We start from the raw sequence: 25,018 nt of genomic DNA, 5'->3' as shown, positions 1-25,018 counted from the left end.
TCCAAAAAACTGAATTTTGGAACTGAAATTGAATTGTAGAACTGAAACTGAATGGTGAGAAGTGAAACTGAAATTATTCGAGAGCTGAATTTTTAAAGGATAAAATGCAGTTTCAAAGCAAATGAATTCATTTTCAAAATATAAAATGCAATTTCAATTTAGTGATGATCATTTTCAAACCATAAATTCAACTTCAAATTAGACTAATTCAAATTCAGTTTTCAAAAGCATTTATTCAAGTTACAATTCAGATTCAATCTGAGCAATTCAAATTCAAATTGAACTTATTCAAATTCAGTTTCTGATGGCACAGATTTCTGCCCATACCCAACACCCTAACATGGGAAGCACAAGATAGACCAGACTAGATTACATACACAGATAGATAACAGATAGAAAGATGGGCAAATAATGTAATACACATAGCACGACATGTGTCCTGATCTGTCGTTATTGCTTTCCACAGATCTGTTGTCATACTGATTAGAAAACAGTGATGTGATTGTGTGTCATGTTACCTACCTATTAACCAGGAAAAGCATTTATTGCGTGAGCAATCATCTGTGACAATGCAACATAATTGAAAGTATCAGCTGTATTGTCAAGCGGCAATGTTTTCTGGAAGACCAATTAGCTTTACTTCCACAACAGCTACTGTGATTCATTCTTTTCCTGTTTGTCTGCTGGTTCCTTTACTATGAACATAAATAACCCTGTGTGATTCTTAGATTTTTCCTTTACCTCCCATGAAGGACCTCCTAGGACACAAATGGAGAGAAGAAAACAAAAAGAAACAAATACGAAGAAGCACTAGGATGAAAGACAATAATGTCGAGGGAAAAAGAGATTAGTGTTACAACTTGTGTGTGTGTGTGTGTGTGTGTGTGTGTGTGTGTGTGTGTGTGTGTGTGTGTGTGTGTGTGTGTGTGGGGGGGGGGGGGGGGGGGGGGGGATTTGAGACATAGAAAGTAACCTAGAGTGAGCAGACACATACTTTGTGAAGTGAAGATTTGAGGAAGAAATTTGAATATGCAGAAGTTTGAAAAAAATGACAGCAGGAGGTACTGCTGATCCTGCTGACCCCCTTATATCATTGTTGCTGTTATTCAGTCACACACTGATAAAAATCGTATAAATACTTCTAGCACACATGAAGCTGAAACTTCAGTCGGCATCATTTTACCGCTTGTACTGCAGATAAAGCCCTTCAAGTCTATATAAACAGAATTGCATAACAATTCATTAATTAAAGCTGCAAGCAGCGTTATGAGGGCCCTCGCACCCCCGGCACGTCGAGCCACTGCCATCACCTCAAACCGGCACGTCCGATGTGATGTCACATTGATGGATTTCATGCTTTTAATCACCAGCTAACATTTTATCTTATTCAACCAGGATTATAGTCATGCCACTAGGTGGCGCTCTAACCATTATTGACAAATAGCATAACAAACATTTCCAAGCTCGAGTCTCATCACACCTGCGACCTTTGGGAGAGATTGGACATTGTGTTTTTTAGTGACAGCAGATTACTGCTTTTTGCGAGTGATTGAAACTCTACGTGCCGCCATGACCACCCCGTTTCCCTGAACGGAAAAAGCTTCGCAATTTAACATCACAAAGGTCTTTAGATTCTACACACTGAAGAATGCTTCAATATGATGAAATCCCTTGGAGGAGTTCGTCAAAGTATGAGGCCTGAAAAGGGGGGAAAATGTCATCAAAATTACACATTAATTTTAAAATGGCTGACTTCCTGTTGGATTTGGGATATTGCTCCAAGAGACTTTTTTGTACACCTTGATATCTTACACAAGCTTACCAAGTGTCAGACTCATAGATGAAACACAGAGCAGGGGCTGATGTTTTGAAATATTGTAGGGGGCGCTGTGGAGCCATTTTGCGCTATTCAAGGAAAATGGTTACATAACAACAATGCCTACATCCATTTGGAGGTGTGTGCCAAATTTCAAGCCTCTATAAACTTTCCAAGCCCCTCAAAAGCCACTTCATCTTTCATGATGAACCGCGTTGCCACCAGGGTGCGCCGTTCAGTTTAAAGTCACAATTTTTGCACTGAAGCATCACGAGGGACTGATGGTGATATTCACCGCTTTTGAGGTGGCCACGATCAACCTGTGAAAATCAGTACAACAAAGTTAAAGCCATGACATTTCCTGTTGCCACTAGGTGGCGCTGTCCGTATTTCCGACAATGGGCATATCAATCTGTTCAGGGCGGGTCTGACATCATGCCTGTAAAGTCTGGTACTGATCAGACTGGATTTCATTGAGTTATACTAATTTGTTTCTTCATGGCGTGACATCAAAGTTCGCCATGCTGCTGGGGTCACACCCTTTCGTGAAAAGTCACAGTTTTCATTGTAACCCAAGACCAACTCCTTAAGGCTTTCCTGGAGAAATTTGAGGCTGCAGATGTCACCCATCACAATACTGTACCCCAAAGTGTAAAACATGACATTTCCTGTTCCCACTAGGTGGCGCTGTCCTTGATGTCAAATATGGCAATTGAAATATGTTCAGGGGTGGAGCCTTATCATATGTGTGCTCGTTGGTCCAGATCGGAACATGTATGACAGAATGAGAGGCAATAAGATTTTCATGGCGAGTCATCAAAATTCGCCATGGCGCCACGGCCTCATACTATTGTGAAAACTCAAAAGCTCCGCAATTTAACATGGCACAAGGGTGTAGTTGACACTGTCCAAATTTGAAGCTTATAGGACCAAATCCCAAGGAGGAGTTCGTTAAAGTTCGAGGCATGGAAATGGCAAAATTAGAGCCAAAATGTCACCTTCTCTTCCAAATGGCGGACTTCCTGTTGGGTTTGCGTCAATGGGCCCACAGACTTTTTTGTTCGTCTTGGCATGATACACATGTGTGCCAAATTTCATACATGTAGCTCAAACGATGTGGTCGTAGGGCTGCATTTAACAAGGCATAGGTGGCGCTGTAGAGCCATTTCCCAGTGCTCATATGTAAAACCATTAAAATACAAAATTTTTCACCAGACCTGGCATGTGTGCAAAATTTCATGAGTTTTTGAGCATGTTTAGGCCCTCAAAAAGGCCCTTGTTTGGGGTGAATAATAATAATAATAATAATAATAATAATAATAATAATAATAATAATAATAATAATAATAAGAAACGGAGCAGATACAATAGGGCCTTCGCACTCTCGGTGCTCGGGCCCTAATTATTAACTTTTGGTATCACTTGTCTTTGACGTCTACCTCCTGAGAGGCATGCTACAAAGCCAAAGAAGCCTTACCATGTTGAACTGATGATGTACTATGGACCTTAGAGGCTATTTTTCCCTTTATTATGGAAAGGATCCAGTGATCATCTACCACTATTGTCCTCTACTATTCCACTCTTTATTTAGAGAATGTACCAACATGCCTGAGGCCAAATGAGCTAATATGTGTATCCAGACATTTCCAGATCCAACTGCATTTGCTTTGGGGTTTTTATTACAGATTTTGGAATCTCTACACAATCACAATGAAGATTATCTTCTATCCATAAAGCTTTAATCCTGAACACCGAATTAATTACATCTAAAATGATTACATAAGACAGACACCAACTCAGCAGTACGGGCAGCTTCTAGCAGGGACGCACACACACACACACGCACGCACACACACACACACACACACACGCACACACACACACCCCTTGCATTCGGCTCAGCAAGAGAAACTGCGTTGACAGCACTAGAGCTTGCTTCAACATGTGCTGTGATTATACCATAAAAATAAACTGACCTCAGGTGTACAGCAGCCACCACACAAGTAAACTCATTAAATGCATCCATCTCCCCCACAAGTTGTGAAGCTGGCTAATTTTTTACTATAAACGTATTTAAGTTTGAAAATCTTATAAACCTTACCTGAATATTATTTAAAAGAGACATTAAACCGAGAAAGTGTTGTTTTGTTGTTGTTTTTTTTTAGCCTGTGGGACAGTTTTCCACCTACATACACATCCTAATGAATCTGGACCCATATTGGGTTTTTTTTGTGTATGGCAGTTTTTATTTATATTAAATGCAAATCAGTGCTTTCTGTTTATCTTCAAATAGTGCAAGTGTTTTAGCCTTTTCTAGAAGCAGTACTTTTTGGAAGGGAAAACAAAAACAAAAAGAACCAGTGTATTTTGAAACCTAATTTCCATCGATGAAGGAAAAACATTCAAATGAACAAAAAAGTAAGCGAAACGTAGAAGGGAGACACAATATAGAAGACCCCACTAAGTCAGAGAACAAAGGCTTTGAAGAAAGTGAAGACTCGAGACAAAAACAGCAACAACAAAACAGACGAAGGAACCACAAGAGGCGCTTCAGGTAGACACAAACTCAGACTTTTGTCTTTTAGAATTTTCCATAAAAGCCATCAGAATATGAATCAATGTCTTCTAAACTTTTGAACACTAAAGTTAAACCTGTGGTTAAAGCTTTTATTGACTGTGTTCCAGTCTACCCAACATTTTCAGCAAAGTGAAGTGAGCTAGAAGGAGCTGGTGACAGTGAGGTGCTGTCTCAGGCATACCTAGTAACATTAGCTTCTTACTTCATAAATCCTCTGTTAACTTGTGTTTTCTTCAATTTAAACCAAGCAGAGAGGAAGGCTGCTTATCCAACAGTATGCTGAGTAAAATGCCATGTGGCAGAAGTAGGATGGATTTATGCACCGAGTGAAAAGGCCATAACAGGAAAGTAATATCGGATGGAGATCTGTGTTCAGTGCCAAATTTGGAGGGAAATGTCCAAAAAAAAAAAAAAAGTATTTTGATATGTGGAGCAAAGCTGTGAGCAATGTGGAGAAATGGGAACATAAAGAAGGATGCGAGCAAAGACGGAGTGCAACCGTACCTCTGTCCTCTGGCCTGACCAGATGAGGCTTCTTGTCAGCACTCGGGATCTCCGGCTTAAGAGCTGAAAAACGAAACATGGTCCGCACAAGAGTCACCTCGTCTGTCTGACGCGACTGACTTGAGACTCACACAACAGATAGGAAGACACTTTCTCAAGTAAACACAACAAAGCACTGACACAAATACACTATCCTCTACCAGACACTTCCAGGCGGGTATGAAATTAGCACAGAATTGCCAGATGACTATTACACTGTGTATGTATTGGTGGGTGCACACCAGTGTGGTTTGGTTATGTTTAACATCTACACATTAAGAAAAAAAAAAAATCTCTACACTGACAGGAACTCATGCACACACACACACACACACACACACACACACACAGTCCTAGCAGGATATGAATGCAAACCCTGTGGTAAAAAAAATTATGCAAATGTGCATTTTGCAAACTGTAGATGTTGCTGCTGATACCAGGGACTGCTGTCTCTATACCCAAACTCAGTCACCACACAGCCTTCTACTTGAAGTAGAAGTAGATCACACACTTTGGGCTTTGATGAATGTTTCCTCAATCAGTTAAACGTAAACAAAGAGTACATGGCAGAGGAGCCAATCCTTTTTGGATTTTAATCTACTTTCTACCATGTGTATATATACTTCTTTTTTTTATGAGTTGCTACAGTTACAGGATCCCAGCATGTACACAGGTGCACTCAATGGGACATGATGATGGAAATATCCTGAGTACACAGCTGTTTCTTTTGCGTCCTTGATGATATTTCAGCAATGAAACAGCACAGACGCTGGCTATAAAGAAGGATTGAAACCAAAAAATTAACAGATTATTCTAACAATAATCTATATATTTTTTCCAAACAGTAATATTAATGCACTTCATATTTTTGAGGCGGTGTAGAATAAATGTAAACACCTACTAATTCTACTTAAGAAATGAGCTGCTCAATAGCAAGACATTTAAAGTAAGAAGCCCGTTTTCACACTTCCCACTGACTTGAGAGCAGATAATAAGACAAAGAGGTTAAACTGCTCCTTACCCGTGCTTTTAGATGGTGGAGGCGGTTTCTTCGGTTTCTGACAGGAAGACAAAAGTAGAGAGTTAATAAATGTTAGTGTGAGGATGACACAACAAAGTGATTAACTTTATTAAAAAAAAAAAAAAGCAAAAAAAAAAAAAAAAGCAGGAGTTAAGGAGAAAGGTACAAATTCGGTTTGGTCTAAACAAAGATTAAATTTGTTGCACTAGATTCAGTCCTGCAGTGAAATGTTGTGATTGTCTTCTTATATTAGGAGAGCAACACAGGCAGTTTAAATATTTTGTCATTTTACAGCACAGCCCTCTTCGATTACAACTCAATATATTAATTCAATGAAGATTAACCACGAGTCTGACTGTCTAACATGATTAACGCCAACACAAGTCAATATATAAGACCTACATTTTAAAGGCCTTACAATGCTGGTTTCAACCATTATTAACAGACGTACACAAAGTATTTCACTAATTAAAAAAAAATAAAATAAAAAAAAATGACGAGGTTCCATCTGCTATGAAACGGGGTGAAATAGGGTGGGAGGAGAGGCAAAGTACAGCGAGTGTCACCCGAAACCAACCCGGGCACTGGAGTATCACACTGGACGCATTTAGCACTTAGCAGGTTTACTTGCTCAGACATGTAGGTGTTGGCTGCTACTTTCAAAATGCTAAAGGTTATTGGTGTTTACAGACACAGACTTAAAAAGGTTTCTCTTTATATTAATACTGTGTCTCTCATCTAACTGTTCCCAACAATAAACTTTGGCATAATTATGACAATAATGCCTGTACGGGCAATATTTCAGTACAAGATTCGCCAGCTGACTTGTGCTGCATTAGTTAGACTGCCGCTTTGTGACATTTAATAGCTTAGGCACTGGTATCCTAATACCCATTAATAAAATCTATTTCCATAAAAATATTATGGTCAGCAGTGATGGGCTTACAGCATTCATTGAGTGAGTTATTTACTGTCCAGTCATGTTATATAACCCTAACATGACAAACACAAAAGCAGTTCTCAAAATGAATGGGGTATATATCTTTTTTTCCCCGCTTTCTTTTTTTTTGCAAATACACACCAACATCTCTGGAAAACACTTTTAATTACTCATCAGCATTACAGTAAATCTTATATACAAAGGTGTATATATGTATTGTATTGTTCCAGTTGACATTAAAGTGTGAGAGCGGGTGGCTGAAATATGTTCAGGACTTCTCTTGTTGTGTTATTTCAACATGTGCAGTTAAAGACGATTCTACCTCCCACAAATTAAATAAAAACTGATTTCATCCCAGCAATTCACATCTAAAGTAAGAGTCAAATATGGAAGCGGAGAAGGGATTATGGAGGGATTTGAGGGCACGCATGTTACATGTCAATGATAAAAGTCACACAGTGGCTCTTTTCCCAAGATTTTTATAGATTCAGTGAACGTAACAGGCTTTTATGTGTGTGTCTGATTTATAATACAGTCATGTTAAAAAAAAGAAAGAAGACACACACACCCACAACCTCACCCTGAGCATTTCAGTCAGATTGAGGTCTGGACTTTGGGCCACTGCAACACCTGGAGTCTTTCCTTTCCATTATAGATTTGCTGCTGTGCTTGGGATTATTGTTCCTGTGCATAGCAAAGCTTTAATTGTCAGATGACTTCACTCACTCATTCATGAATATTTAACACATTAAGGCCTGATTTAGATTTAGGGAATCTTTTTAATTGTTGCAGGCTGCGTTGACCCGATATGTAATTACATTTCTTGGTGTGTGTGTCATAGGTTTGCTGCTGAAGCATAAATCAGGTGTAACAGAGGCCTGTAGAGTCTGAGCTGTAATTCTTGGTCACTCTTGTTTCACATGACTGTATATCTAAAGATATGGTTCAATCATCAGCATGATCCATGATTATAACTCACCTTTATGTGTATTTAAGAAAAACAAAACTAGAATTAAATGAAACTATTAATAAAAAAACACAATTCCTTATACAAAGACTTCGCTTGCAGAATTTTGAACACAGTAACAAATCAGGTCAATTTCTAGCTAACCAGCTAAAAATAAATAAAGAAAAAACAACTATATGTGCTGCTAAAGATTTATCGGGGAACACAATATATGATCCTGGAAGAATAAACAACATTTTTAGGGATTTCTATGAAACTTTATACTCACCACAAATAAACCCATCTAAAAATGAAATTGATCTGTTTCTTGACAACGTAACTCTTCCAAAATTACTAGACAGTCAAGCAATGGAACTGGATTCGCCACTGACGCCAAGTGAACTCCAGGAAGCCCTGATAAGTATGCCCAATAATAAGGCTCCAGGTCCAGACGGCTTCCCTGCAGAATTCTACAAAGAATTCTGGACAATTTTGGCACCAGTATTCCACAGCATGTTGCAGGAAATCGAGGAAAAGGGCAGACTACCACCAAATATGAATTCTGCCAACATTAGTCTCCTGCTAAAACCAGGCAAAGACCCTTTATTTCCCTCAAGCTATCGTCCAATTTCTCTTTTAAATGTAGACCTTAAAATAATCTGCAAAGCTCTCTCAAAGAGATTAGAGAAAATGACCCCCCTCTTAATTCATCCTGACCAAACTGGTTTCATAAAAGGTCGGCACTCCTCAACAAACACTCGTAGATTACTTAATTTAATAGACTACTCATACGATAAAAACATCGAAACCATAATATTATCTCTAGATGCAGAAAAAGCATTTGACAGAGTTAATTGGAAATTTTTATTCGCAACTTTACACAAATTTGGTTTTGGAAACTCTTTCATAAACTGGATAAGAATATTATACAATTCCCCAACGGCTCGTATCAGAACAAATGACCAGACATCCTCCAGCTTCTGTCTCCTGAGGGGCACCAGACAGGGATGCCCACTCTCCCCTTCACTTTTTGCAATTTTTATCGAACCTCTAGCAGCAGCATTTAGACAGGCTACAACAATTAAGGGCATAAAATGTAAGAACATAGAACATAAAATCAGTCTCTATGCGGATGATGTGTTGCTTTTTCTGCAAAACACACAAACCAACCTCTCTGAGGTAATTACTTTAATAAACTGGTTTTCAAGAGTTTCAGATTATTCAATTAACTGGCCAAAATCTACAGTTCTCCCCATTAACTGCTCCTTCCATAATTCTTCCTCTGCCCTACTGCAATCCGGAAATATTAAATATTTAGGTATTAATGTCTCTCCTAAGCTTTCAGACTTAACTAAACTAAACCACATCCCACTTCTAAAGAAAGTAGAAGAGTCATAAGTGCAATAAAATAATCTATTAAGTGGGGGAAAAAATCCGGACTGCAAGAACAAGCAAACAAACCTAGTCTATCTTTTTATAGATCAACGTTGTTCATGTGAACAAAAAAGGTAAAGATGTCATTTTAATGCAACAACGCATAGCAATGACTTTTTCCTGTGCATATATGCATTTTCACTTGTACCGAGCAAACAGGCTTTGTGGTACAGATCATGCAGCAACAAGCAGCACACAGCAACAGTTTGAAATGTAAAACAGAAATAGTTTTAAATATATCAGTGCAGTTCTGCTATTTCACTTCTGCTTTCCTCTGTTTCTGCGATTCAAGATTTGAATAGTTGTGCGGGGACTTTGAATTTAAAATGTGCTCCACAAAGCAGGAGCCAGAAGGTGGGGCCACAAAATGTAAGGGCATAATGTAAATCAACAAAACACCAATGAGCACCAAAATACAAGAATAAAACAGTAAAGAATAATAAAAGCCAAAAGTTGAAACCCGTAAATAACAAGGAATTAAAATTAAATAATAAAGGTGAGCAGCAGACCTGTGAGCGAGAAAACACCAAAACTGAAAGCAAAAATTAAATCAAATGACTCAAAACAAATCAAATTTGCACCAATTGATCTCCTATAGTAATCACTGAATGTGGCCATGGATGATAAGCATACAGGGGGTACAGAATTATTAGGCAAATGAGTATTTTGTCCACATCATCCTCTTCATGCATGTTGTCTTACTCCAAGCTGTAAAGGCTCGAAAGCCTACTACCAATTAAGCATATTAGGTGATGTGCATCTCTGTAATGAGAAGGGGTGTGGTCTAATGACATCAACACCCTATATCAGGTGTGCATAATTATTAGGCAACGTCCTTTCCTTTGGCAAAATGGGTCAAAAGAAGGACTTGACAGGCTCAGAAAAGTCAAAAATAGTGAGATATCTTGCAGAGGGATGCAGCAGTCTCAAAATTGCAAAGCTTCTGAAGCGTGATCATTGAACAATCAAGCATTTCATTCAAAATAGTCAACAGGGCCGCAAGATGCCACTTGCCACCAGTTTGGCCATATTTCAGAGCTGCAACATCACTGGAGTGCCCAAAAGCACAAGGTGTGCAATACTCATGGCCAAGGTAAGAAAGGCTGAAAGACAACCACCACTGAACAAGACACACAAGCTGAAACGTCAAGACTGGGCCAAGAAATATCTCAAGACTGATTTTTCTAAGGTTTTATGGACTGATGAAATGAGAGTGAGTCTTGATGGGCCAGATGGATGGGCCCGTGGCTGGATTGGTAAAGGGCAGAGAGCTCCAGTCCGACTCAGACGCCAGCAAGGTGAGGTGGAGTACTGGTTTGGGCTGGTATCATCAAAGATGAGCTTGTGGGGCCTTTTCGGGTTGAGGATGGAGTCAAGCTCAACTCCCAGTCCTACTGCCAGTTTCTAGAAGACACCTTCTTCAAGCAGTGGTACAGGAAGAAGTCTGCATCCTTCAAGATGAACATGATTTTCATGCAGGACAATGCTCCATCACACGCGTCCAAGTACTCCACAGCATGGCTGGCAAGAAAGGGTATAAAAGAAGAAAAACTAATGACATGGCCTCCTTGTTCACCTGATCTGAACCCCATTGAGAACCTGTGGTCCATCATCAAATGTGAGATTTACAAGGAGGGAAAACAGTACACCTCTCTGAACAGTGTCTGGGAGGCTGTGGTTGCTGCTGCACGCAATGTTGATGGTGAACAGATCAAAACACTGACAGAATCCATGGATGGCAGGCTTTTGAGTGTCCTTGCAAAGAAAGGTGGCTATATTGGTCGCTGATTTGTTTTTGTTTTGTTTTTGAATGTCAGAAATGTATATTTGTGAATGTGGAGATGTTATATTGGTTTCACTGGTAAAAATAAATAATTGAAATGGGTATATATTTGTTTTTTGTTAAGTTGCCTAATAATTATGCACAGTAATAGTCACCTGCACACACAGATATCCCCCTAAAATAGCTAAAACTAAAAACAAACTAAAAACTACTTCCAAAAACATTCAGCTTTGATATTTATGAGTTTTTTGGATTCATTGAGAACATGGTTATTGTTCAGTAATAAAATTATTCCTCAAAAATACAACTTGCCTAATAATTCTGCACTCCCTGTAGTGTAACTTAAATAGCATCCTTTCACAACAACAGAAAATTTGATGTGAATTCCTCAAGAAAGTGTATCTCAGAATGTTGATCCCTGCAGTATTTGACAGAAACACAGATCTAAAAATCTCTCATCAGCAAGGACTGTCAACAGTGGGGAGGAAGACCACCCTTTCAACAAGAAGAGACCAGTAGTAGTTTTCCATCACAGGAACTATGATAGCTGCACCCATCCTTTACATACAGGCAGCTAAGGATGAAAAGAAGTGCTTGTGAATAGTTCGGGTACTCTGGATGCTTACCTCTTCTGCCTCTGGCTTTGGTGATGATTTGATGGACCCTATTGATGTGGGAGCCTGAACAAGAACAGAAATCTGCTAGAAAGTCACTCCAACAGCTTTCTCTGATGAGATCAATCAGTCAGACTTTCACACTATTTTACACAACCTGACGGACTGTTTAAAAACTGCTCCACTGATCTCAAAAGGCTCCTTTGTACTGTAAAAAGCATTTGGACGACACCAACAGTTACTTGCTGCATTTGGGACATGGGAAATTTAATCCGACTTCGAGCTCCATAAAACTAATTGGTAGATGTAAGATACAGTACGCCATATGTCAAAACTGGGATTGAGTGAGCAGTGTGAAGCAGGGAGTCCTTATCTAAACCTCTGCGTTTAATTTCATGGGTAGGAAAGACCAAAAGATTTTCACACTAAAAACGAAATAAAATGTAAGAACGCTGCAGAGTTTACTACACAGCTGGGGATCAAACTGTGTAGAAAGAGCAAATCCTGAACTGCACATTCAGGAGATTTTTTGACATGCAGAGACAGATGTGGGAAACACAATGTGGAACGCCAGAGTGGTGATGTTACGCATAGGTGGAGTGGTGATTGCCTGAAAGGTAGGTTTGTACAGGAATCGAAGCATAAATAGTGCAAAGTTTTTGTTTTACCCCAGGCTACATCAAGCTGAACTGAGCAGATGAGGGCAAGAATTAAAACACAGCAACAGGAACTAGAAGCCAGGAAATTTATAAAAAAGAAAAAGAAAAAAAAGAAAAAAAAGAATGTGTGTGGATTAAACAATTCACTTTGGAAAGTCTCCTGGAGTCCACTGAAAGCATCCAAAGGATGAAACCAAACTGCAATGTTTTCCTTAAGAGGAGTTTAGATGACTTAATCTATACATCTAACCATCATAGTGACTTTGCAAAGGAACTGAACAAGACTTCAGGACACAAGAGCTAAAAACAGTTTTAGAGTTGCACATGGAGATTACCTCAAATGATACGGAGACCACCACAGTGCTACATCCCTGTGGGGCTCATTCTCATGCGCAGCATTAACGTGCTGTCAGTCACCAGAATGTGATTTTCCTAAGTGTCCTGATAAGCTGATGAAGAGATGAGAGTTTGAATGACATCATATTTACTCCTCCTGATTGGTCCGTGTGAACAGAAAACAAATCAGGACTAAAACATAGTACTGCATAATTTCTTTTTCATTGGTCCAAATCAAATTGAGTTCAGGTTAAAAAACTGAATTAATTTATTGACGTTTGGTTTTAATTTATACGCACAGTATATCCACTGTGACTGGTTAATGGATGAGGGGAATGGAAAGATGATTTTATAGTAGTATATAAATACATGGGGAAGCTCAGCAAAAGGACTGAGTGCATCATGGGAAGTCCCCCAGCAGTCTAAGCCAATAGCAGCATTACTAAGGGATAGCTAAGTGTTAACTGCTCCAGCATGAAGTGAAGGAAGTAAGCCTCTAAGGATCACTCTGGATGTTTCTAAATTTTGCATCACTGCAAATATAAAGAACATATCCTTGTATCTATTTACTCTCATATTTTACACCATGAACACCACCCGCCACACCCTCCTGAGTCTCACGAATCCCTCGGTTAACTTAAAGAACCTATAACAGATGATCTAGTAACGAATGACTGGGAACGTTGACTGTAGACCATAATGAGTTCATTCTGTTCTTTTTCCAATCCCACCTCTTTCTCTGCTTCAGAAATCATGACAACGAAGTTGTCAGGGAAGACGCCTTCTTTGCCTCCGACTTCGCCTCGCCACCAGCCCGGCTCTCCTGTGTCCTGTGACAGAGGCAACAGAAAACAATGAGCGGAGGCTAGCATGACATCACACGTATGTCCAATAAGGCTGTTGTTTTTTCTTTATTTAAAACTAATGTAATCTCCTTTTTGAAAAAAAAAAAAAAGAAAGAAAGTTTTTTATTACTTTGAAAACTACATAGCCTGAACCCTGACCCTACGCTATCAGGGGTCTTGGCAATAAAGGAGTCAAAGAAAATATGTAAAACAGGACAGGGAAAAACAAAAAGACCAGCTTAAAAAACAAAACAAAACTTAACTCCCTCTACTAATATGTCAAAACTTGTTTTCATTTGAATGCACTTTTCTCGTTTCACCACTAGATGGAGGCAGCTTCCCAAGAATTACAAGAAACCACGTGTTGCTTCCACTTTTCTCTCTTGCAATGCAGCTATAGGGCTGCTATGAACTCCCCACACATAAATAATTACATCCAGTTCTGAGAGCTAGGTTATAAGAGTGTAACTGGTTTGGTACAAGTCCATGCTACAGTATTGTTTGTGCGGTTGGCTGCAAAATGAAAGCAGCAATGTTCATGTTGTAGATGCATAAATGGTAAAAATGGGTGATTTCAGGCAGCATGATGATTTTATAATGTTGCTGTGAAGCAATAACTTGTATGAGGTGCTGAAAACAAAAGCAAAGAACAGTTTGTTTTTTGCCAGGCAACATAACAGTATCATCATACAACAAGCAGAAATGAAATGTTATTATTGCTAAATTACAGTGATATAATGCTTTTATATAGTGTTATATGTGCCTAAGTGCTAAGCACAAGCTATTTTAGCCTGTTGCTAAATTGCTGCTAGGCAACATTATGATATCAGATGATACACATTTAGCTGCTCAACTCCTGATCATGTGAGAAGAGTTGGTGCACACAGACATATAACAGGATTGCACATTTCCTTTTTGCTAAAGTTCCCTTGTTCTTCACCTGTTCTTCTGCTTCACATGTTGGGTTGTGACACTGACGAAAAGGTATTTCATTACACAAGTTTACAGCATGAGTCACCTGGAGGCTTACCTTGCTCAGCACGTGTACAATATCGCCTTCATTCAGGGTGAGCTCGTCCTCGTTTGTGGCTTTGTAAGCGTACGCCACCTTACAGTACTCTTTAGCTGTGGAAACCAAAACATTGGCTTCTATTATAGATTGAAGACACAAAGAAAAATCACCAATACACTACTTTATTCAACTTGTCACCACATTTGTCTCTTTACTAAAAGACGAAAAATATTAAACAGTATCTATATTTAAAGAGCAACCTCGGGGATGTTTTCATGTTTCTCAGCCAGATAGTGTGATGTGAGAAGCATGGGGAGCCTGCCCAGTGTTCTACATCAATTTCTCACTCAATTTCTAACTCCTAGTGAGTTACATATAAAACAAAAAAATATAAACCTATAAACAAAAGCAACATGCATTGGCTAGTAGCAAACAATAACTGTCAATTTTTGTTCATATATTATTCAAAGTGAGGTGCTAAGCAAACATCATGTTGAATACATGTTGAATACGTAAAGGTAAAAAAGGAGCACATAAAAACTTTCAATAATCTCATTTACACTTATTCAGACCAACAAATATGCTAACCCTTCACCCAAAAGGCAATCGACTTTTAATCATTCATCAATCAATCTATGACAATATCTGGGGCAGGTCTGCAGGGGCAGAAGGATGAGCAGTGACCTCCCTTTCTCCACCTGCTTCCTCCAACTTTCAGACATTAACAGGCCAGCTGACAGTTACAACCTCTGTAGTTTGTCCTAGGACCTCCTCCCTGCAGGATAACACCTCGGCCTGGAGGCGTCCATCCCATCCCATCCCATTCCATCCCATCCCACTCTTTTTTGACGTGGAGGAGTAGCAGCTCCACTCCAAGCCCCTCCTGAAAGACCAAGATCGCCGCCCATCAGGAAAGCAGAGCCTAGCCACAATTCAGAAAAAGCTCATTTCTGCTTCTTTTATCCATGACCTCAAGCCAGCACCTGTCTGCTGTATATGAATGACCTGGCCAAGACAAACAGCTGAATTTGAGATTCATCACCTTTGGCAGGACTTTTCTCAGGTTTTGTGCAAGTCTCTTTTTACCTTTATTTCTTCAACAATGGGATTCTAATCATTCCTGCATTTATTGGACACACTCGTTAAACATTCCCAGTGCCGACGGTAAAAGGATGCTCGGCTTTAATGAGCTGTCAACCATTTTCTGTAGCACAAACAAATTCCCAGCAGCTTGCCTGGGAATTTGCTTTCTGCTTGCCTGATCTACAGATCAGGCAAGCAGAAACCTCGAAAAGGAAGTTTAGCCCATTCTTGGAAGAACTGTTTCAGCTCAGTCACATTCTCAGGATATCAAGTGTAAACAGCTACTGAGATCAATCCAGAGGATCTCTACAGGGTTTGGGCTCCAACTGAATCGCCTCGATCGGCGAAGGTTGTCGGTGATGTCATTCAGTGCTCTTACTTAGATATTTAGGGTCACTGTCCTGCTCACCTTTTAAGCCTATTAAAGATCATTCAAAATAAGAGAAAAAACAAAAACAGCAGAGAGCACAGAACCTCAATGAAACTCAGTAACTTGTACTTGAATGACAGGGGGAATACCTGGTAGGATTGCTAAGTGACTAGAACGCTGAATGGGCCAAGCAGCTACTAGCAATACTGTTACTGTTACTTTCAAAGCAGTGTATGACAAGGCCGAGTACTATTCAATTCAATTCAATTTTATTTATATAGCGCCAAATCACAACAAAAGTTGCGTCAAGGTGCTTCATAGATACAGAGAAAAACCCAACAATCATATGACCCCCTATGAGCAAGCACTTTGGCGACAGTGGGAAGGAAAAACTCCCTTTTAACAGGAAGAAACCTCCGGCAGAACCAGGCTCAGGGAGGGGCGGCCATCTGCTGCGACCGGTTGGGGTGAGAGAAGGAAGACAGGATAAAAGACATGCTGTGGAAGAGAGACAGAGGTTAATAACAGATATGATTCAATGCAAAGAGGTCTATTAACACATAGTGAGTGAAAAAGGTGACTGGAAAGGAAAAACTCAATGCATCATGGGAATCCCCGGCAGCCTACGTCTATTGCAGCATAACTAAGGGAGGATTCAGGGTCACCTGGTCCAGCCCTAACTATATGCTTTAGCAAAAAGGAAAGTTTTAAGCCTAATCTTAAAAGTAGAGATAGTGTCTGTCTCCCGAATCCAAACTGGAAGCTGGTTCTACAGAAGAGGGGCCTGAAAACTGAAGGCTCTCCCTCCCATTCTACTTTTAAATACTCTAGGAACAACAAGTAGGCCTGCAGTGCGAGAGCGAAGTGCTCTAATAGGGTGATATGGTACTACAAGGTCATTACGATATGACGGGGCCTGATTATTTAAGATCTTGTATGTGAGGAGCAGGATTTTGAATTCAATTCTGGATTTAACAGGAAGCCAGTGAAGGGAAGCCAAAACAGGAGAAATATGCTCTCTTTCTAGTCCCTGTCAGGACTCTTGCTGCAGCATTTTGGATTAGCTGAAGACTTTTCAGCGAGTTTTTTGGACATCCTGATAATAATGAATTACAGTAGTCCAGCCTGGAAGTAATAAATGCATGAACTAGTTTTTCAGCGTCACTCTGAGACAGGATATTTCTAACTTTAGAGATGTTGCGCAAATGGAAGAACGCAGTCTTACATATTTGTTTAATATGTGCGTTGAAGGACATATCCTGGTCAAAAATGACTCCAAGGTTCCTCACAGTATTACTGGAGGCCAAGGTAATGCCATCCAGAGTAAGAATCTGGTTAGATACCATATTTCTAAGATTTTCAAGGCCGAGTACAATAACCTCAGTTTTATCTGAATTAAGAAGCAGAAAGTTAGCGGCCATCCAGGTCTTTATGTCTTTAAGACATTCCTGCAGTTTAACTAATTGTTGTGTTTTATCTGGCTTCATGGACAGATAGAGCTGGGTGTCATCTGCATAGCAGTGAAAATTTATGCTTTATGTCTTCTAATGATGCTGCCTAGGGGAAGCATGTACAGTGGGGCAAAAAAGTATTTAGTCAGCCACCGATTGTGCAAGTTCCCCCACTTAAAATGATGACAGAGGTCAGTAATTTGCACCAGAGGTACACTTCAACTGTGAGAGACAGAATGTGAAAAAAAAATCCATGAATTCATATGGTAGGATTTGTAAAGAATTTATTCGTAAATTAGGGTGGAAAATAAGTATTTGGTCACCTCAAACAAGGAAAATCTCTGGCTCTCACAGACCTGTAACGTCTTCTGTAAGAAGCTTTTCTGTCCCCCACTCGTTACCTGTATGAATGGCACCTGTTTGAACTCATCATCTGTATAAAAGACACCTGTCCACAGCCTCAAACAGTCAGACTCCAAACTCCGCCATGGCCAAGACCAAAGAGCTTTCAAAGGACACCAGGAAAAGTATTGTAGACCTGCACCAGACTGGGAAGAGTGAATCTACAATAGGCAAGCAGCTTGGTGTGAAAAAATCAACTGTGGGAGCAATCATCAGAAAATGGAAGACATACAAGACCACTGATAATCTCCCTCGATCTGGGGCTCCAAGCAAGATCTCATCCCGTGGGGTCAAAATGATCATGAGAACGGTGAGCAAAGATCCCAGAACCACACGGGGGGACCTGGTGAATGACCTGCAGAGAGCTGGGACCAAAGTAACAAAGGTCACCATCAGTAACACACTACAACGGCAGGGAATCAAATCCCGCAGTGCCAGACGTGTTCCACTGCTGAAGCCAGTGCATGTCCAGGCCCGTCTGAAGTTTGCCAGAGAGCACATGGATGATACAGCAGAGGATTGGGAGAATGTCATGTGGTCAGATGAAACCAAAGTAGAACTTTTTGGTATAAACTCAACTCGTCGTGTTTGGAGGAAGAAGAATACTGAGTTGCATCCCAAGAACACCATACCTACTGTGAAGCATGGGGGTGGAAACATCATGCTATGGGGCTGTTTTTCTGCCAAGGGGACAGAACGACTGATCCTTGTTAAGGACAGAATGAATGGGGCCATGTATCGTGAGATTTTGAGCCAAAACCTCCTTCCATCAGTGAGAACTTTGAAGATGAAACGAGGCTGGGTCTTCCAACATGACAATGATCCAAAACACACCGCCCGGGCAACAAAGGAGTGGCTCCGTAAGAAGCATTTGAAAGTCCTGGAGTGGCCTAGCCAGTCTCCAGACCTCAACCCCATAGAAAATCTGTGGCGGGAGTTGAAAGTCCGTGTTGCTCGGCGACAGCCCCAAAACATCACTGCTCTCGAGAAGATCTGCATGGAGGAATGGGCCAAAATACCAGCTACTGTGTGTGCAAACCTGGTAAAGACCTATAGTAAACGTTTGACCTCTGTTATTGCCAACAAAGGTTATGTTACAAAGTATTGAGTTGTATTTTTGTTATTGACCAAATACTTATTTTCCACCCTGATTTACGAATAAATTCTTTACAAATCCTACCATGTGGATTCATGGATTTTTGTTCACATTTTGTCTCTCACAATTGAAGTGTACCTCTGGTGCAAATTACTGACCTCTGTCATCATTTTAGGTGGGGGAACTTGCACAATCGGTGGCTGACTAAATACTTTTTTGCCCCACTGTATAGTGTAAACAGAATTGGTCCTAGCACTGAACCCTGTGGAACTCCATAATTAACCTCAGTGTGTGAAGAGGACTCTCCATTTACATGCACAAATTGGAGTCTATTAGATAGATATGATACAAACCACTGCAGCACAGTACCTGTAATACCTACAGCATGTTCTAATCTCTCTAATAGGATATTATGGTCGACAGTATCGAGTGCTGCACTAAGATCTCTGTGCTTGTCCTGCTAGACGAGTCCACTGTCAGAGGCCATAAGAAGATCATTTGTAACCTTCACTAAAGCTGTTTCTGTGCTGTGATGAACTCTGAAACCTGACTGAAACTCTTCAAATAAGCCAGATGATCAGTTAGCTGTTTGACAACTACTCTTTCAAGGATTTTTGATATGAAAGGAAGGTTGGAGATTGGCCTATAATTAGCTAAGACTGCTGGGTCTAGAGATGGCTTTTTGAGTAAAGGTTTAACTACAGCTAGCTTGAAGGCCTGTGGTACATAGCCGATTATTAGAGATAGGTTGATCATATTTAAGATCGAAGAATTAATTAATGGCAGGACTTCTTTGAGCAGTTTTGTAGGAATGGGGTCTAAAAGACACGATGGTTTGGAGGAAGTAATTATTGAAGTTAACTCAGAAAGATCAATTGGAGAAAAAGTGTCTAACTTAACATCAATGGTACTAAGAGTAGCTGTAGATAATATTACATCTGTGGGATGATTATTGGTAATTTTTTTTCTCTAATGATAAAAATTTTATTTGTGAAGAAGTTCATGAAGTCATTACTAGTTAACGTTAAAGGGATGGTTGGCTCAAAAGAGCTCTGACTTTTTGTCAGCCTGGCTACAGTGCTGAAGAGAAACCTGGGGTTGTTCTTATTTTCTTCAATCAGTGACAAATAGTAAGATGTTCTGGCTTTGCGGAGGGCTTTCTTATAAAGCAACAAACTATTTCTCCAGGCTAAATGATGATCCTCTAAATTTGTGATACGCCATTTCCTCTTCAGCTTAGGAGTTAGTCGTACGTAGTGAGGAGGTAAAATTATTAACAAAATAATCGACCTCTGTTGGAGTAGTATTCAGATAGCTGCTCTGCTCTATGTTGGTACAGGGCATTGAAGATGATAACAGTGGGTGGATTATATTCTTAAACTACCAAGTGTAAATGTGTGAACATTGGACAGAAAGCACTGACATGTAGAAAAAGTGCTTATGAATGTTATAGAATGTGCTTTGAGTGTTGTAAAACAACATGACTATTTACCATTTAACACGTTTATTAGACACACAAATATTTTAGAAAAATGCCAAAAACGTGTTTAAAACTATAGACACTATTTTGACATTTTTGGGCAATTAACATGGTCCTTATTCACACAGTGTGACCATAGAAATATTTTCATGCAACCTCCTCTGGCCTTGATAACATCTGGTATTCTGGCATTGTTTTTATGCACTTTGACAGTTTCTTTTATTAGATCCCATAGGTTAGCTGTCTGATTATCTTTGAATCCACTAAATTCCAGATTTGTTTAATAGTCCGGACTTTGACCTGGTTGGCCCATCAGTTCCAGCACTCCAGATTCCTTCTTCTGGGTCTCTGCACAGCTTTGAAGCCTGCTTGGGTCATTGTCTTATTGTTATATGAACCGACAACTGATCTGATCCTTCTGTGTCTAGTACTTAAAGCTTCAGTACATTTAATCAAACAGAATATTCAAACAAAAAGGCTATACTTTCTGTCCAAGAATGCAAGCAAATAGCTAATTTGGCATCTGAATCAAAAAATAATCATGTGCTTCATTATTTACTCTGTAAATTCATGGATAATAATAATACTAATACTTATTATTATATTTTAGCATTAAAAAAATTCAGATGAAAGCACCTGTGCATACTGGTGGATTGACCATGACAGAAGCATAAAAGGGATTTCTTACCAATACTGTTAATGTGGGACAGCTGTGGCCTAAATACTACACTGGGGGGCAGACTAGTACATCTATCAGGTACTGCACGTGGCCAGGTTTACTCTGGGCTTAATGATGTACACTTAGATTCATTTCACATAGTCCTTTTTGTAGAAAGTTAAGAACCCACTGCCACCGAGAAAAACTCACCTCTACCAGATTTGTTGCAGGTTTGCTGCTTGTTAATTTTCTGAAATAATCTACAGAGGGTTACTGCATGTGGGAAATAGTTCCAACTACATCTTGTCAACAAATGCAAAGCTGCATCAGATCCACCAAAATATCAGTAGCTCACCGATATGCTGAACGCTTTAACAACATCACCAGTAATGCACTAATGCTTCATTTAGGTTCATTAATATAAACACGCACAGGTGACTCTTTTTTGCATGGTGGCAGCTAATTGGTCAGTGCTGCTCCATACTCCTCCATAATCAATACCCCTTAGCAGAAAAGGGATGCATGTAGATCACACTTCAGATTTTACAGTACATTTTAAGGCTTGCAATTCCACTCTGTAGACTGTTTTGAACCAAGGTTTTCAGTATTTAAAATCAATAAATCTCACAAAAAGATAAACAAAAAGACAAACATCACTCTCATACAGATCTATAGACTGGTGACAGAAATTACACTAATGCACCTGAAGTATGTTTGTAGTGTGTTACCTTTGGCTTTGCTGTCTCCATCTGCTTTCTGTGAATCTGTCGTGTTGGGAGGGGCGGGCTTTGCAGCAAGGGGTATTGATGGGATTGGCTAAAATGAAGCAAACCATACAGATGGGAATGATTTATCAGACATGAGTGGACAGTGTTTGGAGGCGCGTTGTCTGTTGAACAGTGTGTCTGAACTGAAATGAGTGGAATAATCCAAACAGCTTTCTTTCTTTTTTTTTCTTTTTTTTTTTTAAAGGACATCGGATGGACTGTGTTGCTAATTATGAGATTAATAGTTACGGATCATAGGACGCAGCAGGAAAGAAGAATGACAAGTGCTTCAGTCACAGGCAAGAAAAACAGAGCATGAGGATAAAGAATCCTGAGAAATGTTTGAATGCCAGCAACAATGAGGTGCTAAAAGGAATAGGTATGAATCAGTTTTTAAGGTTTTGGGGGTTTATTTGAGTCGGGCCGGGCCGGGTCGGGTCGGGTCGGGTCAGGGGGGGGGGGGGGGGGGTGTCCCTAAAAGGTGCAATAAGTCAAAGTCAGACAGTAGTGTTTGAGGGATGATGAAGGTCACATGAAGATACCTGAAGCTGTGAAGAAGACTGTGGGAGAACATGTGAAATGTGGTGGTATGTAAGGAGTGGAGGAGAGTGGGGGAAGCTGAGCTAGTGATAAAGACAGAGTGTGAAAGCTGTTGTGAAGAAGAGAGAGAGAGAGGCAAAGTTTCAGAAAAACAATAAAAGCTATACTAATTATTCACTGAGCTTATGCATCGAGTTGTTTATCAGGAGCAGGCTGGGATTTACTCTTTCCATATTTGAGAAAATTATACTTGACAGGTGAAGGTGAAAGTTCCGGCTTGGACTTACTGTGATGATAGCAACAAGTGTGTTCATTAAAATAAACATTAATGTAGGTATGGTCCTTCAGTGTCCACAGTAATATATGAGCCTCATGAGTGTCAGACTGAACAGAAGAGCTGACAAGCTAACATAAAAATAATCATTACAGATATGACTTGAATCACACATGGGGTGTCAACCAACAGAAACATACAGCACACTAAGATCATGTAATAATACTGTCCTAATATAATCCTATCATGGCCTGATGTTGTCAAGATATGACACAATATTTTCACAATGTGATACTTTTAGGATAGAATATTGTGACAACATGATACTATCACAATAAGACATGATACTATTACAGTACAATACTGTCACAATATCAAGATGTGATATTATCGCAGTAATATAAGGATTTGATGTTGTTACGATATGGTTACCAGAACGAAGTCAAATAACATAAGGATACAAAACTAAACCACTTAGATACAATCCTGTCATGTCACAATAATATTATGACACACTGCCCTCAGTAATGCATGGTATTAATCAAACACTCATTCTGTGATGCTTGATACAAGGAAATCCACAATATCGTGATTTCTATAACTGCAGGAAAAATGGGGGGGAGAAACGTGTGGCAGCTCGATTTATGGCAAGGAGCTTTTGCCTGATGTCTGCCATTACTGTGGTGTAAATCGCACTTACGTTTTCGTTCTTCTCCTCTTTGTCAGGGGTTTGCACTGAGTGCCGTTTTTTGTAAGAAGCATCTTTGAAAATATCTCCGAAGCCGACTCCTTTGATCTTCTTGGGCTGGGCAATGCCTCCGTTCCCCGGAGTGGGCAATGGTGATGTGGGTGTGCCAATGCTTTCCGCTCCATTTCCATCTGATTGAGACAGAGTTTGAGTTAACAGGGGTTCATTTTACTATTACTGTAGTACTTTATAAGACACCAGAAGAGTCTGTTTTCAGCCGACAGTCAGTGCTGCAACTGTGATTTACTTCTTAAACAGGGTATTCCATCTCAAATCATAGTGGGGCTTCTGCTTGACCATCACAATAATAATACTTTTAAAGTGAAATTCTTAGTTACAAAGTCAAGGAAATGCTGTTTTCATTCAACTTTCATAGTGAATTAAGCACCTATGACAAGCGGTACCATAAAAACAAAAATATCCATCAATGGTCTAATCCAAAGCCAGGGAAGATTAAAATCAGTCTCAGCTGAGCATGATTCATTTAGGAAGTGTTCAGATTAAAACTGGTCCTGACCTCTTCTCTGTTCTCTGGTCACAAATCTAACAATTGCATGCAGTGTAGATCAGTCATAGCTAGCTGGATAGTCATTTGTTCGGCTTCATTGCTAACGTTATCACTAGCAAAGTCATATCCCGGTAGAAATGCTAGTTTATCAGCTTGCCAAATTACTTCAGCAGCTAACATGATCCATGTTACTAAATTCTGTACAATATGAAATGGTGTTGATAGTTGAGCTAAGCAGCTCTGTCAGTAATGCAAAGATTTACCTTTCACAGTGACAATCAACATAAAAGGTAGTCACCCAGCTAGCTGTGGTTTAGCTACACAACATATCTGGCTTTTATAGTTTCATAAAAAACGTGTTGACTCTGCTCTCATTGTCCTACAGTACACACACACACACACACACACACACTCTGACTGATAGAACTTTCCTCCAATACGCTCTCATATGAAATACTTGTTTACTACTGACTGCCATCAATCTGTGGATCCTAAATTGACTTTTTTTTAAAAGAGCTTCTGTATCTCTCAGTCATAGAAGAACCGGGCAGAAGGCTTAAAAACATGCAGCTGTAGACTAAACAACTTAGCCTACTGGCTTGTTGAGGCTTGTTTCAGACGGACTGCATTCTAAACTGAACGGCTTCATTAATTGCACTTAATTCTACTAACAATGGAGTAATGACCTTTAAATACAGAAACAACACAGCTTAACTAACAAGCTCTAGATTTAGAAAATAACTAGCAGTGTTCACTGTGTCTGATGAATGTTTGCTGATGGCCAGCTGTTTGGTTGGTTTCTTTACGGCCCCTTCATTCACTGCTGGGATCATTACACTTCGGTGTGTTTTGCTGTGTAGCAGTGTGCAAAACAGTGAAAACCGAGTGATCTCCTGTTGCTTCCAACTTTCTCTGATCATTTTATTGTGGTTAAAATCATATCACACTCCTACCTCCACAGCTCTGAGGTATTTCTCCATAAACACTATTGTATAAGTGGTATTTATGGTTTATTAAATGATTAGCACACTGACTAAAGACAAATTACACAAAGTTAGTAAATTCAAATCCAAATGTTTTTAAATTCAGCTGCACCCTTTTTTAAAATTTTTAC

At 39.7% G+C, this 25,018-nt stretch overlaps 1 protein-coding gene across 4 annotated transcripts in view; it reads right to left on the bottom strand.

The window, feature by feature from the left end:
* The window catches only part of cd2ap (CD2-associated protein), a 112,287-nt gene that overhangs the window by 40,072 nt on the left and 47,197 nt on the right, over positions 1-25,018 (bottom strand). For 3 of the 4 annotated variants that reach the window (XM_086265434.1, XM_086265433.1, XM_086265436.1), the window contains exons 6-12: positions 23,349-23,527; positions 21,796-21,883; positions 14,546-14,640; positions 13,402-13,500; positions 11,688-11,741; positions 5,959-5,995; positions 4,899-4,961 (exon numbers count right to left, since the gene is read on the bottom strand). In XM_086265434.1, coding sequence (XP_086121560.1) covers positions 4,899-4,961; positions 5,959-5,995; positions 11,688-11,741; positions 13,402-13,500; positions 14,546-14,640; positions 21,796-21,883; positions 23,349-23,527 — 615 coding nt within the window. The remainder of the gene's footprint in view (positions 1-4,898; positions 4,962-5,958; positions 5,996-11,687; positions 11,742-13,401; positions 13,501-14,545; positions 14,641-21,795; positions 21,884-23,348; positions 23,528-25,018) is intronic. The other variant, XM_086265435.1, reaches the window with a different exon arrangement.

This window comes from Aulonocara sp. 'chitande type north' Nkhata Bay, linkage group LG15 (assembly GCF_057382095.1).
Source record: "Aulonocara sp. 'chitande type north' Nkhata Bay isolate Kocher_YH1m ecotype deep benthic linkage group LG15, A_spYH_male_GT1.1, whole genome shotgun sequence".
Lineage (NCBI taxonomy): Eukaryota > Metazoa > Chordata > Actinopteri > Cichliformes > Cichlidae > Aulonocara > Aulonocara sp. 'chitande type north' Nkhata Bay.
Note: the sequence above shows the minus strand (reverse complement) of the source record. Positions and strands in the feature narration are given on the sequence as shown.